This window comes from Schistocerca nitens, chromosome 3 (assembly GCF_023898315.1).
Source record: "Schistocerca nitens isolate TAMUIC-IGC-003100 chromosome 3, iqSchNite1.1, whole genome shotgun sequence".
Taxonomy (NCBI): Eukaryota; Metazoa; Arthropoda; class Insecta; order Orthoptera; family Acrididae; genus Schistocerca; species Schistocerca nitens.
The window spans coordinates 292,792,804-292,810,317 of NC_064616.1; the positions used below are offsets into that span (position 1 = coordinate 292,792,804).

The 17,514-nt window shown below is 39.5% G+C and overlaps 1 protein-coding gene and 1 long non-coding RNA gene across 2 annotated transcripts in view; one reads left to right on the forward strand and one right to left on the reverse strand.

Annotated features, from left to right (window-relative positions):
• The window catches only part of LOC126248271 (uncharacterized), a 313,391-nt gene that overhangs the window by 195,961 nt on the left and 99,916 nt on the right, over positions 1-17,514 (reverse strand). The window lies entirely within an intron of this gene.
• The window catches only part of LOC126248261 (uncharacterized), a 37,734-nt gene continuing 36,135 nt past the window's right edge, over positions 15,916-17,514 (forward strand). Inside the window, exons 1-2 of the mRNA XM_049949112.1 lie at positions 15,916-16,048; positions 16,257-16,389. Of these exons, the coding sequence (XP_049805069.1) occupies positions 15,984-16,048; positions 16,257-16,389 (198 nt within the window). The 5' untranslated portion in view covers positions 15,916-15,983. The remainder of the gene's footprint in view (positions 16,049-16,256; positions 16,390-17,514) is intronic.

Genomic DNA, 17,514 nt, shown 5'->3' on the forward strand with positions numbered 1-17,514 from the left:
AGAAACTTTCTCAGTTTGCTTTCAAATTTTACTTTTCTGTCTGACAGAGATTTTATATTACTGGATAAGTAATCAAAAATTTTAGTTGCAGCACTGTGCACCCCTTTTTGTGCCAAAGACAACCTTAATGTGGAGTAATGTGTGTAATTTTTCCTTCTAGTTTTATAATTATGTACATCATTATACCTTTTGAACTGTTGTAGATTATTTGCAACAGACTTCACGAGGGAATAAATATACTGTGAAGCAGTAGTCAGAATGCACAATGTCTGCAAGATGATCATAGATGAGCATCACATATTATTCTTACAGCACATTTTAGAGCATTGTAGACTTTCTTTCTTAAAGATGGAGTTATCCCACAACATTCTCTATATGACATTATTGAATCAAAATATGCAAAATGTATCAACTTACTGATTTCTCTCTCTGCAAGACTTTTAATGATTCCAAGTGCAAATGTGGCCAAACTAAGTTGTTTTAGGTGAACCAAAATGTACTTTTTCCAGTTTAAATTCTCATCAATATGGACATATAAGATTTTTTAAGTTTACACACTATTTATTGTTTCCTCACTATGTGCTACACTTATCATTGATGTAGTACCGTTAGATGTGCAGAACTGAACATGTTGTGTCTTTTTAAAATTGAGAGTGAGACCATTCACAGGAAACCAATTAGACTTTTAAGAACTTTGTTTATCATTTCTTCTCATTCCGTATGTATGCTTGGATTGATTACAATACTAGTGTCATCCGCAAAGAGAACTAATTCTGTTGTTGAACATTAGACAGAAGATCATTTATGATTATGAGGAACAACAGTGGACCTAAGATATAGCCTTGGGGAACCCCATGCATGATTTCTCCCGTCAGAATTATGTCCCCAGACAATATTTGTTGAATTAGTAAGTACAACTTTCTGCAATCTTTTGGTTAGATATGACATTATCCATTGGTTGGCTGTACCATCAATCCCATAGAACTTCATTTTTATCTAGAAGAATACCATAATTCATACATTCAGATGCCTTAGGTTGCTGAAAATACCAGTCAGCATTATTTTATTATTTAATGCTTGTAAAATTGGTGAGTGAACATGTAAATGACATTCTCAGTAGAGACCCTTCTGAAATTCAAACTGTGATTTGCTGAGGATGTTGCTAAGCTGAGATACTATTCTAGAGTACAACATGTTCAACAGAATCATGTATGTTGTACAGCTGGCAAGGCCGTCAGGACATCACATCACTAAAATGTCAAATAGTAGGAGAAGAAATATGAGGGGATAATGTCTTGACATCAAACATGAATAGTTGCTGTGAATCCAGCCAGGTGTAAGTTGCATAGCTAATTTGAGAAGAGTTTTCTTGATCATTGACACCAATATCAACAAGGCAAACCAACATAGAGGAATGGAGTCAGAAACATGGACTAATACCATGACTATCATACAACATTTGAGGTTATTGCCAACACAAATTCCATGGGATCCCTTACTGGTTTGATCACCATGTACATGTATCCATTGTACAACCCCTGTAAAGAAAGAAGAAGAGTGGTTGATGACTATTACACCATAAAATATTGAACAACAGGCAAATCAATGCACACTAGGCAACCGCAAATGACTACAGCTGATCTGTGAAATGAAGCTCATCACCATATCCTGAACAAGGCCATTCTCCAACCCACAGAAGTCATTCCCTGTCACCACACAATGGTTCTAATTACTCAACCAGATGCTGCAGTCAGGAAAACTGAACAAGACCACCCCAGATAAAAATCCACATTACAACGGTTGCAATGATGTTGCCAAATCACTTTGGTTTCCTCATCAACAACCTACTGGCCTGGCAGTAGTTGACTCTTAAGGTATCATTTTCTGTCATACTGAATGCTTCTGTTGCCAGCTGAAGAAAGAATTACAGTGTGAGATTTAAATGCCATTGTAATCAAAGTTACAAATGGAAAGTACATTCAACCAACAGGAACCTGTGTTGTGAGAATAACTATCAATATCAGGACATAGCCCTTTGAATTTATTGTTTCACCAGAATTCATAGATGATGTTATCCATGGATGGGGCTTGCAACTCTCACAAGCAATTATAGACCACGGAAAATTGGAACTCCATCAATTTCAGACAGTTATGGTTTCTCTGGGTGATTGTCTAACTGAAGACAAGATGAATTCTAATCAGCAGTCAGAATGCTCAATTAAATTTTAAAGTTTTAATAAAATGAAAAAAGTCTGTGCATCACTCCAGCCATTTTTGAACTCCTGGTGGACCACCTGCTTCAACATCTTAGGGACAAGGCTTTGTAACTTAGATGGTGGTGATATTGTTTTCAATAAAACATTTGAAGAACATCTAAAATACTTAACAACTATGCTGAAGTGTGTCCACAACACAGGTCTTTGCCTGACTCACAGAAAGTGCCTCACTGTCATCCAACAAAAATAAAAATGTTTACACACCTAGTTAAAGGAAACCGATTCTGTTCCTATCTAGCTAAAGTAAGAGCCATAACTGATACCCAATTCCCTAGGACATTTGTGATGTGAGAGGCTTCCTTGTAGTGTGCTGCTACTACATAGACTTCATAAAGGATTTCATTTGCAAGGCATGGCCAGTACAAATGCAGATTTTCTTGGAATAAGGAGCAAGAAAGATCTGTCTGCATCCTTAAGGAGGGGGCAGATGCCATCTTCATGGCTCCTCTCTTTTTGACAATATTGCTGAAATGGAACTACACAATGATAATAGTGATTATGGGACCCACGCAAATTCAGGAAGGCACTGAAAGAGTGATTGCTTATGCCTCCAGTGTACTGTAAGTACTCTAAAACTGAGAAAGAGTGCCTAGTTGTTGTTTAGGCAGTCAGCAAGTTCTGATCCTCATTATATGGCAAACACTGTTCTGTCTGACCATTACTTGTATGTAAGTTGACAAAACTGTAGGATCCATCAGTACGTTTGGCAAGATTGGCACTGAAACGTCAGGAATATGACGTCACAGTAGTATAAAAAAAGGATGCAAACACAAAGGTGCCAAATCCCATTGGCCAAATCCATTGGAGGCATTAAAGAAGGAAGAAGCTGTCAAAGAAGAATTCAGAATGATAGATAGCACATTGTATAAGAGGAATTCTGAGCCAGTGGAATGTACACTGTGTACACTGCCTGTCCAAAAAGTTCTGAGACTGATTTCATTCCTGATGTACAAGCAACATCAGCATAGTGGCAGCTTGAACTAACAACAGATGTGCATTCCACCAGTCAGTTGTGAGCAGGCAGTGTTAAGGAGTGGACATGCAGGTGTGGCATATCCCACTGGAGTGACAACTCTGAATCAAGTGTTCAAGACAGTGCGTAGAATGGTTTCAGAAGAGATGAACGTGTGCAAAGTTTGCTCCACACACCTTGGCTCACGAACAAAATCAGAGATACACAGACGCCAGCCACGATGTGATTGAAATGAAAACCTTGGACACTTCTGTTGTGGAAAAACTCATGATGAGTGATGAGACTTGATGTTACCAATACAAACCTACCACGATATGACAAAGTGCAGAAATTCTCATGAAGGGCTAACTTGTTGACGACATAACCAAATTGAAGCAAATGTGATGTGCGAGTTAAACAACATCCCAAAGGAAGACTTTTCTGACAGTTTGAAATGGTTTTATGAATGTTTTGTGCATTGTACTCAAGTGAGGGGAGACTATGTAGAATACCTGAACCATTAAAACCACAGTCTTAACAATCTTAGATTTTCTCTATTTTTTTAAATTAATTCAGTCTCTAAATGTTTTGGACTGGTGGGGAAATGGTTGCCGGTCATCTGAGCTCATTTATGATGTACCATACTGAAGTATTTTCACAATGCTTTGGCATCAGGTCATCTGAGATTTGTGAAGAGCCTTGATTGAATTATAAACAGATATCATTGGCCCAGACTGCAGCAATCTGTCTAACATTATGTAGAAAGCTACTATAGGGAATGTTAGCGACAGAAGCGTGTGCTTCAATTACCCCAGGCTATCTGGTAGCAATTCTTCCTGCATCTGTTCCATGCAGCTGGATTAGAAAGTATCTCTGTGCAGGTTTTCCATATCAACAAATGTGAATAAATAGGTAGGACTGATGGTCTCCTTTCTTCAGTCACATCCTCTATACTGACTGCTGGAGCCACAGAAACTGCCAAGTTTTTTTAACCATGAAGCATCACATATAATAATCTTTGTTTGTAGAAAAATGTTTCAGTTAAGACTGTGGTCACACAAAAACAGTTGCATTATTTTTAAAGCAGTCCAAACCATTCTGAGAATTTCATTCTCTCAGGTACTTTTGGTCATGTGGCATGAATTTTCAGCAAACTTTCTCATAGTTATTTTTTCTAGTAAAATGTGCCATACTCTTTCTTCTTATATTCATATGACATCATACACGTTTAATCGTCACTAGTTGACTATCATACTGTGCATTTTTTCAGAATTTTCATCTATGATTGCAGTTTTGGGGTATCCTTTACATGGATAATCTTCCAGGGAAGTTTGACCACAGTTGATCACAGCCCACCTTCTCATAACTGATGATAATCTACATCTACAAACATGTTTCACAAGCCATTACAGGATGCATGATGGAGGATGCCTTGTATCATTCCCTTTCTGGTTCATCTCACAAACAGTGTGTGGGAAAAATGACTGACCACATACTGCTGTACAAGTGCTGATTTCTCTTATCTTTTCTTCATTGTATGTGCATGAGATGTATGTTGGTGGCAGCGGAATTGTTCTGCAATCTGTTGAAAATGTTGGTTCTCTAAAATTTCTCAAAATTGTTTTATAGAAGGAATTTCTTCCAGCCACCGGGGATTCCCATTTGAGTTCACTGAGCATTTCTGTAACACACTCATGTTTATAGAACCTGCCAGTATGAAATTTAGCGACACACTTCTGGATTGCTTTGATGTCATCTTTTAATCACACCTAGTGGAAACAGAATTCTTATAAACCTTCAGTAACATTGGATGTATTTCCTTAGGTAATACACTGCCCAAAAGAATGAATATTTAGTTAGTTTGATGTTCTGGTTTATCCATTTGAACAAATTGTACACACAGCAACTTATTTATGAAGCTGTATAAAGAGAGCACAATCCCAGATCATGTTGACAGTCACTGTGTGAACCATGGAAACAAAACCAAAATGTTGATATTAATGCCATCTCTATGCCAGGCTGAGAACTTTTCAACTTGTTCCCATATTATACAGAAATCAAATTTCTTGGATATAATGTGTTCATTAACTTTATCAGATGCCATGGATAGGTTGTTAACTTGTACTTTTATGAAGACATTATCCATCAAATACTACTATTTTGACAACCCCCCCCCCACCCCATCCACACACACACACACACACACACACACACACACACACACACACACACACACACACACACACAGAGAGAGAGAGAGAGAGAGAGAGAGAGAGAGAGAGAGAGAGAGAGAGAGAGAGAGAGTTAAATTGTCCTGGCCTACTAAATTGTACCAGAACCGCAGCTCACTTGCTGTGAGGGGTTGTGTGTGGTGGAGTTGGTGAGAGGAGAAAGGATGCAGGATGGGAGTGAGGGGTGGAGGGAAGGGTGGTTCATAGCTGAGAGGGAGAGGCAAGAAGGGGTCGGGATAGGAGTGTGGCACCTGTGAGCACACCTACTTGAGCAAATGGAGTTTTGCACAGCACACAAGGAAGTACAGGTTTGTATTAGAAGGGGGAGAGAGAGTGCGAAGAGGAGAGCATGAGTGTAGAGTGAGTAAAGTGAAATGCATGAGCACAGGTTGGAAGGTGGTACCAACCATGAACTAGCAGAGATTGGGGCAGGAGGATTTTCCAGCACGTAGTTGTAAGAAGCTGGTATTTGGTTTGTGGGGGCAGGGATGGGGGGAAATCAGATGGCACAGGATGTGAAGAAGCCATTGAAGTTCCATTTATGTTGCTTAGCACTGTGTTCTGCCACTTATTAGCTAACTATGCTTCTGGCTACAGTTTGTTGGTGGCCATTTATTTGACTGGACAGCCAGTTGGTGGTCATGCCCTCATAAGTCATATGCAAAATTTACGGCAGAGCTGTTATATGACAGCTGCTGTCAAAAGTAGGCCCTCATGGGCAGGATGTGCCTCTTGCTTGACTGGAATGGGATGTGTTGTGTGGATGAGAAAGATTGGTCTTTTACCATGTCTTCCACAGTGTCAATGTGGCCAGGGGTGGGAGTAGGTGTGGCATAAGGATGGATTGGATTATTTTGTAGATTAGGTGAGTGGCAGAATACTACATTGGATTAGGTGGAAAGGATTGTGGATAGGATGCTCATCATTTTTAGGCGTGATGATAAGTATCCTTCTGGCACCTAGACCCATTAACAACACACCATACAAGGAGACACAGGAAAGGGAATCATGTTACATACTAATTTTACATAATGTGTGCTATGTCATCTAAACCTCTGACTAGTGTAGTTGTAACAGACAACTACTATTAATAAGTATTGTTGTTACAGACCAAATGGGAATACTTGGAAGTAAATACTGAGTGTTTGGCCTTGCCCCTCCAGAAGCAAGGATTTCTTTTCCAGAATTTAAATGCAGAGAGAGAGAGAAACTAGTGGGAGGTGTTTCCTTGGAAGCACTATTTGATTACCAGCATCTACATCTGTATACATGTGATTCTGATTATGAGAAAAGCCACTGAAGACCCTGTGTCAGAGATACACACAAAATGTAACAAAAGGTGGAAGTAAATTGAAGATGCATCAACTGACATTCAAATTCTTACATTCTAATAATGAGCTGGAATAAATCAGCTGTGTAATATAATATGCTGTTAACCAGGGTGCAAGTAGATAAGTAATACACAAAATTTGTACAGATGGCAGAAGGGCCAGGGAGGGAGGGGGGTATGATGCTTGAATTACTCAAGGATGAATGATTGACCAAAGAGAGAATAAGCAAGACTGAAGCTATGGGAGAAATATCAGTAAAATATTATGATTATTTGAGTTAAATGCTTGAGATAGTTGTATATTCACAAGTACCTAGGCAGGAAGGGAAGGGCACAAGAAACCAAGTAGTGTGAGTGTTAAATACATCTGAGTGTCCTCACCTTCATGTTTACCAGGGGAATAGCTCATATTGGAAATGTAAACATTTTGCAGAAAACGCATACAGTTCATTCTTTTAGAGAACTCTAAATAATATATCACCTAAAGACAATAATTTTTCAGTTAATTACATCAGAGTTTAAATTAGGTTTTGTTACAAAGCTTTTGACAAATTCTTACAGCTCCATATATTGCGCTATTGCTTATTCTTTTCGATGTATACCTATTTTTCATAAACATTCTGTATAAATGACAGGCACATAGTTATAGAGCTCCTGTTCATTCCAATAATTATTTGGATACTTTTCACTCTTCCATTTGTTGTATGTGTGAGTGTCAAACTGCTGAACTTTTGATAATTTTCAAGTTTATTAACCTTTTCCATCTATTAATAAAAATGATAATTTTGTGTTTCGATTCTTCCTGTGAACATTTTATGGTATTGAGCCACATGCAGAATTACTTCAATATAAGTGAGCAAAACACACATCTTTGGCAGAGGTGAACTTATCTGACTAATAACAATAGATAAATATTTGCTAAAATACAGGGACCAAACACCTATTGAATGTTAATTTGTAATTCAGCATGTCTTGTTGGCAAAAGTCTAATAACAATAGACCTGCAGTTTCCTATAGTCATGTTGTATAAAGTGTGGACATGTATGATACATAGATGTTGTTTATGTGTAAAATTTCAATTACTGTATTTTGTAACAGTCATCTTTTCTTTTTTTTTCAGCTGAAAGCATTGATGAAGTATTTGAAGACCAGTTTATTATTCATGCATCATAATTCAGACAGCTCATTTAATCCATCCATCCAAGATTTTACAAATACTTTACTGGATCTGTTTGAGAAGTATAGTCCATCTGAAGTTTCTACACTTGTCCTTCATTCTGCTCTGTTGAGAGAGTATGCTACTGACAGGGTTCTGAATGTAATGAAAAAACAGCTATCTGTCAGGTAGTTTGATTTAAGCCAAATCTTTGTATTGCACATAGCTCTCCTCTCTCTCTCTCTCTCTCGTGTGTGTGTGTGTGTGTGTGTGTGTGTGTGTGTGTGTGTGTATGTGTGTGTGTGTACAAGTAAAGTTAAATCCTTCCAAAATGCTATCTTTTATTATATTTACTAATTTAATTTGTGTTTGTGTATGTGCTCTTTTGGGGAGAGGGAAGGGAGAGGAAACTATGATAAAGATGGATACAAATGTGCCATACAAATTTTTATACGATTAAAGAAGAGAAGCAAACATTTCTCCACTTGCATGTTAATTGGAAACAGCACCATCACTACAAGGAAAGGTAACTATTTCTGACTCCGGTAGTGTACCACTTCCTTCTGCAGAAAGCTCTAATGATCCCTAGCATCTTTTGTAGAGCACTGATGGTAATGGTTTCCTCCTATCAAAAGTAACTCACGTGGGCAACCAGAAAGGGCATTACCAGATTCCAGTGCTTGCAGGTTGTTGCATACATGGCACCTCCCTTTAAGGAAGAAAAAGTTAATAAGTTAGCTTGACATGTATACTTTCCTTGTATATTTGTATTTTATCTTTGTATTTCCTAACTCTTTATAATAATAGTGCTTCTGTGGCCAGCATGTGGGTAAAATAGGTGTAGTCACCAGTTGTCTGTGCTATGCAGCTAAAAACCTGATGCATGCTAGCCCACAACTGTTGTAACTGGTCCCTGATATCCTGGATATGGTCACTGGCACAGAATTAATGTTTGAACTGTTCCCCCCACAAGCTCTGTCAGGTACAAATATGGGGATCTATCTGGCCATGGGAGTACCTCAACGTCATGCAGACAGTTCATAGAGACACAGATCATGTGTGGACATGCATTGTCCTGTTGAAAAATGGCACCATGGTACTGTTGCATTGGAGGTAACAAATGAGGATGCAGAATGTCTTTGACATAGCATTGTGCTGCCAGTGTTCCCTCAGTCACCACCAGCTGTGAACTGAAGTCATACCCTATGGCTCCACACCATGACACGGAGTAACACTGCTGTGCCTCTCCAAAACATTGGAAGAATGGGATCTCTTCGCAGGTTGCTGCCATACTCACTGACAATGGTTACACAGGATAGTGCAACCTGAACACAATGTGATGTCAGTCATCAGCCAACCATGCTACCTGGTTGCTGCACCACACCAGATGCAGTTGTTTGTGTTGTGGTGTTAATGGCATCCTACACATGCAGTGATGATTCCCTTGTCCATGTGCTGCTAGACTCCAACCAATGGTGCAAGATGACACAGAATGTTGCAGGGAGCCCATTGTGTGTTCTCTAATCGCGGGTTTAGATGTGATGGGGTTACAATGTTCTTGGTGCATATACAATGGCCAGATGTAGTCAACCATAACCTTGACAATGACTGTGCCTTATACTCACATTCCCATTCAGTTCAACATTGGGCCACCGTCACATTCAAATACCCCACACTACTGGATATTGTATGATTAGATGAGCTGGCCAAAGGGAGACCCACAACGAGGCCCCTTTCAAACTCTGTCAGGTGCTGATAACACTGCCTCATGTGAGTACGTGGCATCTCCATGCCCTTCACAGTGATCACTGAAAATCTGGAACTGTTCACACTCCTTATATACTTTACCAGGCCTGGTACCCTGATGGCCATTCTACTTGTCACACAGAATTGCAACTCTTAATCATTTACGTAGCCACCGATGGTATGTATGTGTGTGAACTTACTTTGAGATCTGGCCATATCGTGGGGGTGCTTCAATTTTTTGCCAGGTAGTATATATTTTTAATTTTGCAAGTGCCTGTCAAAGGCTGGATCAAAATAGAGCATGCAAATTTTATACAGGTGTAAAAGTATTTGACCATTTAGATTCCTGACTTTGAAACTACTGTCCAGTTGTATTATTGATATGACAGACACACAGATTTCACAAACTTCAGATGCTTTTACACCTGTTTATGTGAAGCACTGCAATTCTAAAATGAGTGTATATTATGTTAATGAAACAAAATTGTACATAATTGTCTATTTCCAATGTGCAACTGTTATTTGGTCAGCAATGAAAGGTATTCAGAAACATTCATTATTTTGTTTTAAAGATTGCCTGGGGCCTGGCACAGATGAACAGTAATGATTGAACATTTCAAATGCTGTAGTGTTTATTTCATAATTCATGTACAAAACATTAGGCATTGCTGCACTAAAGAAACACCATTGCACACAGTCAACCGTTTCCAGCCCACAATAATAGATTCAAAAATAAAGCATCACTTTGATTTGCTAGTACATATCGGTGAAAAATCTGTGCCACACTTACACTGTTTACGCAGCGTACTTATTGCAGGTTGACAATCTGTCCAGCTATGACTATGCATTTGGTTTTGTTACAGTCTAAGTGACATATTGTACATGAAATTACTAAATGGGTTCAACGAAGAGGAACAAAATAAGCCCAGCACATAAAATACATAAAATATTAGTCACCACAGGCACACGCATAGATAAGCTTTTACAGACAGCGGAGTGATTGAGTCACATGCTCTACCATGCTTGCAGTGCCTCTATGTGAGAATAAAGCAGTAGTAATCAGTGAGACATTTACAAGGTGTGTGAGAAAAGTAACAAGACTGAGTTTTTATCTACCAAAGCTTTTATTTATTTATTTCAAACAACAATATTGTGTCCTTCAAAGTAGTTCCCTTTGGCAGCTATACACTTTGGAGTTGTCATTCTGAGTCTTGGTAGCAGTGCTGAAAGACTTCAACTATTAGGGGGTCACATTCTTTCAAATGTTCTCCAGAGTCCCAAACTGATGTCTTCCTAAGACATTCCTCAATTTTGGGAAAAGAAAAAAGTCACAAGGACTCAGATCAGGTGAATAGGGGGCTGTGGAGCAACAAGGATGCCTTTGGAGGTCAAAAATTCCAAGATGAAAGTGGCCGTGTTACATGGGGCATTGCCATGTTATGGCATCCACTTGTCTGCAGTGTCCAGTCTCACTCAAGTGACCTTTTTCCTGAGTCTTTCAGTGACATCTTTGTAAAACAGTTTGGTTGACAAATTCAGTCTAATGTCTACATCTACATCTACATCTACATTTATACTCCGCAAGCCACCCAACGGTGTGTGGCGGAGGGCACTTTACGTGCCACTGTCATTACCTCCCTTTCCTGTTCCAGTCGCGTATGGTTCTCGGGAAGAACGACTGTCTGAAAGCCTCCGTGCGCGCTCTAATCTCTCTAATTTTACATTCGTGATCTCCTGGGGAGGTATAAGTATGGGGAAGCAATATATTCGATACCTCATCCAGAAACGCACCCTCTCGAAACCTGGCGAGCAAACTACACCGCGATGCAGAGCGCCTCTCTTGCAGAGTCTGCCACTTGAGTTTATTAAACATCTCCGTAACACTATCACGGTTACCAAATAACCCTGTGACGAAATGCGCCGCTCTTCTCTGGATCTTCTCTATCTCCTCCGTCAAGCTGATCTGGTACGGATCCCACACTGATGAGCAATACTCAAGTATAGGTCGAACGAGTGTTTTGTAAGCCACCTCCTTTGTTGATGGACTACATTTTCTAAGCACTCTCCCAATGAATCTCAAGCTGGTACCCGCCTTACCAACAATTAATTTTATATGATCATTCCACTTCAAATCGTTCCGCACGCATACTCCCAGATATTTTACAGAAGTAACTGCTACCAGTGTTTGTTCCGCTATCATATAATCATACAATAAAGGATCCTTCTTTCTATGTATTCGCAATACATTACATTTGTCTATGTTAAGGGACAGTTGCCACTCCCTGCACCAAGTGCCTATCCGCTGCAGATCTTCCTGCATTTCGCTACAATTTTCTAATGCTGCAACTTCTCTGTATACTACAGCATCATCCGCGAAAAGCCGCAATGAACTTCCGACACTATCTACTAGGTCATTTATATATATTGTGATAAGCAATGGTCCCATAACACTCCCCTGTGGCACGCCAGGGGTTACTTTAACGTCTGTGAATCAAAACTGCTTCCAAACCTAATAGGAATTGCTGCACGCAATGAATGAAGGTCCATCCCCACTTGTTAGTGAGAGAACATGCGATGGGAACTGTATGCAGTGAACATTTGGAGTTGGTCACCTTGCAAGAGGCCATCGCTCACACAGGTTGATAAGGCTGTGCATCTTCAGTGGGCTAGAAAACAAAAACATGGACAGTAGCTGACTTGTGGAACATAATTTGGTGTGACGAATCATGTTTTGCCTATATTCAGATGTTTTTCTTATCGTTAATTGGGCCTGTTTGCTGAGGTGATCAGTAACATGAACCAACAAGTTTATTTAAACATTATGAATGATTAGCTGTAGCCTTTCAGTCAGTATGATGAGTTTGCTATTGATACCCCTATTTTTTAAGATGACAACAGCAGACGTCATCAAGCTGGAAGAATAAGTGACTGGTTTTCTGAGCACTCCCTCACCCTATTACATCTCAATTGGCCTACAGAATCACCTGACTGGAACCGTGTAGAAAATCTGTGGGACATGTTAGAACAGCAGGTAAAGTACTGACATCAGTATCCACCCAATTTGATGGCATTGCGCGATCAAATCCTCAGTGAGTGGCTTAACCTGGGTACAGTATATGTGTGCAACCTTCTGGACTTGCTTCCTAACTGAATCCAGGTGGTTATAAAATCCAGGAGTGGAATTACACAGTGTTAAATTATGCTTAAAATGATTTCTCAAGGGGTGACTAATGTTTTCTCTGGTGAGCTTAGCTCTAACTGTTTACACAGTAACTGTTAATGTATTAAAGAAATATGATAGATGATTGGCATTCCCTTTCACATACAAGGAGTGTGATATGAAATTTGATATACACTAACACTTTCAAGTAAGCTATGGGTTGTTGCATTCTTTCTTGAGTTGGTACAGTAAGGAATACATGGAGAAGTGCAGGCATTAAGAAAAAGTAGCTTAGGAAACTATTCAGGTGAATCTAAAGATACTTATCATTTTCCTCATAGGCTACTAAAATTGTGTTGAAAACTACTGGAAAAATATAATTCTTGGGCAAAACAGCTGTACTCACTCCGTGAGTTTGTACTGCAATTTATCAGTAGTAGCTCAGAATCAGAAATTTTCAGTGTCAAAATAACTTAGGCACTCACAGTATTTATGTTGTATCAGCATTGCCCAGATACTAAATTGCAGACAGAATCACCACTATGCACTCCAGATAATATTCAGCAAAGGGCGAAGCAGGCCATGCAGCTAACTTGGCTAAACGTATTAGCCCAACTGCAACCACATAGTGAGTAGGTAGCCAGATTACCAATAGTGGCACAGCAGTCAATGTGGCCAGCAGCAAGTACATCTGTAGCAGCCAAAAGGTTTAAACAATTCTCGAGCATGAGTCTAAAAAGTTTATTAAAAAATTATGAGTATATATACTGATAAGCCAAAACATTATGACAACATGTTTAATAGGTTATTTGTCCATCTTTGGAATGACATACATCACTGATTCTGCATATCAAGGATCCAACAGTTTGTTGGTAGGTTTGTTCAGGTGTGTGACATTAAATATCTACACAAAGGCTATGTAATCTTGTAAATAACGGGCCGCCTATTTGTGTACACGGTGATGGTGCCTAGTAGTGGGCCAGATGGGTTCCATAGGATTTACATCAGGAAAATTTGGCCACTGAGACATCAATATAAGTTCACTATAATACTCCTCAAACCACTTTAGCACAGTCATGGCTCTGAGACACACAATTATAGTGCTAAAAGATGCCATTGCTGTTGGGGAAGACATCAAGAATGAAGGGATGCATGTAGTTCGCAGCTGTCAGTGTGTCATTGATTACTACGAAGGTCCCATGCAAGTGCAGGAGAATGTCTCCCTTAGCATAACACTGCTTTCACCAGTCTGCATCCGTGGCGCGCTGCACATTTCGACCCACTGTTGACCTCGATGACAGTGTTTGTGGAGACAACTATTGACTTCATGTAGCAAAAATTTGATTCAGCCAAAGAGCCGACACATTTCCATTGATCGACAGTCAAATCCCTATGATCCTATGCCCACTGCAATATCAGATAATTGGCTGTGTTGTTTGGTCAACATGTGAATATGTAGGGATGGTCTGCTGCGGAGCTCCATGCTCAACAATGTACGATGAACAGTGTGCTCCAAAACACTTGTGCATGCACCAGCATTGTGCTTTTTTGGCAGAGATGCCACAGAGTACCATCTATCCTACTTTACAAAGCAGACAAGCCACCGAACCCCACATTCTGTGAAGATTTGTGGGCATCCAACCATTTAGCGCCTAAAGGTAGTTTCACTGTCCTTCTGCCTCTTTCCGTAGATGCTCACAACAGTAGCATGTGAATATCCAACCAGCTTTGTCATTTTTGAGATACTCATTCACAGAATCTGTGTAATAATAATATGCCCTTTGTCATCTCAATGGATTTCCCCATTTGCAGCACACATCTTTGCTAGCGTGATTCTCTCTCTCTCTCTCTCTCTCTCTCTCTCTCTCTCTCTCTCTCTCTCTCACACACACACACACACACACACACACCTGCTGCTACTGCTGACTGGCGGCCAGTATTGACCAAAAGCTAAACAAGTTCCCATCTTTACTACATACCTCTGTCCTGCTCATTGTCTCCTCTGTTTTGTTAGTAGTGGGTTCTCCTCATATATATCATATTATATTCTCACATACATCATATTATATTCTATCCTGCGGTTATAATAAAAAATATCGTTTAAAATAAAAATCGATATGACACATCTGTAATCACTTCTAAAGATAACTTTATTTAAATGGTACCCATTGCTGACAAACTATGAAATCATTCACAAAAGTTGTGCATGGATTCTCAGGTAAGCATTGGTGCAGGTGTGACAATGTCTTGTTTTTTATTTTTACATTCAGCAGTCCCAGGATGACATGCATGAAGGTTAACTTATTGGTATTCACAGAGAAACTACTGCCATGGTTACACATTATATGACCAGATAAAAAGCACTCTGTCTTCAGGCCACGAGTGGCCTACTGGGACCATCCGACTGCTGTGTCATCCTCATTGAAGGATGCAGATAGGAGGGGCATGGGGTCATCACACCACTCTCCCGGTCGTTATGATGGTATTCTTGACCGAAGCCGCTAATATTCGGTCGAGTAGCTCCTCAATTGACATCGCAAGGCTGAGTGCACCCCGAAAAATGGCAACAGTGCATGGCGGCCTGGATGGTCACCCATCCAAGTGCCGACCATGCCCGACAGCACTTAACTTCGGTGACCTCACGGGAACCCGTGTATCCACTGCAGCAAGGCTATTGCCTATGTGACCAGATGGGCCATCTAATTTCACTACACAAAGAAATGTGAGACTGGGAAAAATCAATAATGATTATCATTTGCATTGTGATATCGTTTGACTTTAAGGTGAAAAATGCATTATATATACTTTTTATGAATGAAAGAACTTTTTGTGATGCTTGTTTCACTTTATGTTTATTCTCTTAAAAAATTGAGAATTATTTCTCTTTCACCATGCTTTTGAGTTACTATCTGAACTATCTATAATAAGTATTAAAAGTTTTGTTTTCCTTAGAAGTCACTAAAGCCTTACTTATATAGGGACTTTGCTTCTGTTTTCAGACCAGTGCCCAAGTCAAGTGACGCATTAGCCTTAGTTTTGTTAAGCATCCAGAAGGGATCACCAGAACAAGCAAATGCTGTCTTAAGCTCTTTTGAACCAAACCAACTTTCAGCTATACTTTTTGAAAATAGTATGCTTCTGTTTGAGACAACTACACCAGTGAAGTCTATGAGCAAGCACGATTCTATGTACAGTAGGTACGAAATTTAGATGAAATACCTATAAAATTCTATTTTCTTGACCAGTCCTTGGAGTCTTTTTCCCATTTTTTTAGAGGAAAAAAATAATGTCAAAACTTATTTATATAGTTCATTAATAGGGTTGTACTGTGTCTGTACTTTTTGAAGTCAAAGAAATTCCCCTATGAACTTATTTTTCTTAATGTATATATTTTTATTTCTGCAGCAGAAGGAATGACCAGTTAACAACATTTTCAGAGTTGTCTGTTGTTCTGATGGATTCAAAACCTAGAGTACTTTCAGGAGTGTTGTCAGAGTTGGTTGCATCACAGAAAATGTCGCTGCAGGAGGTTTTGCAAGTATGTATGTGCTCACATGACAATATACGTTATATAATGTGACAATGTTGTAAAATCATGATATCTGTATCTTTGGTGTGTGAAATGAGTTGCATCCCATACTAACTTTCTTTGGCACAGAAGAAGTGTGACCACTTGCAATAAGAAAAATCTGTGCGTCCCCCCCCTTTCCCCCCCCCCCCCCCCCCCCCCCCACACACACACGTGTGCATGCACGCACTACTGAGTCTATAGCATTTCACATTTTTGAAACTGGGTACAGTAACAAGGTTCAGTCTGTATAATATGATGATGATGATGCCGGTAGTGGTGGTGAATCATCAGAACAAATGAAATGATAAGAAATAGAAATTATTACTTTAAAATTCTCTACAGAATCTTGTTTCTCCAGATCCAGTGTTCACTTGTTTATCTTTAGGTCTTGCCTTTTATTTTTAACATTTCTTTCATTTTCCAGTTTTCCTGATAAAGAATTTTTGAAAAATTCCAAAAGTTAATATTTCATCCATGTTTTTAATTTGTGTTTCCCTTAAACTTGCTCCAGTTGTTCCTGTTCCAATGTCTAGTAAGTAGACAAATATTGATGCCTACTTTTCTATTTATTTGTGTATTGCTAAAAATGTAACATTGTATATTGTTGTTGTAAATATTGTTTTAGAATTTAGAATTTGTTTCTTAAGCTGAGACAGTGAAACACTGAAACAATGGCATGAGAAATGACCACTTCTCACTTTATAGTACCCACCCTGCGGGTCCAGGGGTTAGATTAGGCCTGAGGTATTCCTGCCTGTTGTAAGAGGTGGTTGAAAGGAGTTTCACACATTTTGACCTTTATGTGATGGTTCCCTGTCGGGTTTGACCTCCATTATTCTAAATTTTCCTGAAGAGCAAACCAACTGGTGAAGGGCGCCTTACATGGTGCATCGTGTCCATTATGCGCTGATATCTCTCGCATCATTTGTCAACGTGGATCTGCACTTCCGCTCATTCTCCAGCTGTTGGGCGAGGTCACCCTCCTGGGTGTGTTTTCCTCCATCCACTGTGCAGTATTGTTTTCCGCACTGATGATGATAATGGACTTGTTTGCACCTGATGTCCAGCATGGTAACTAGTCTGTTGTGGTGG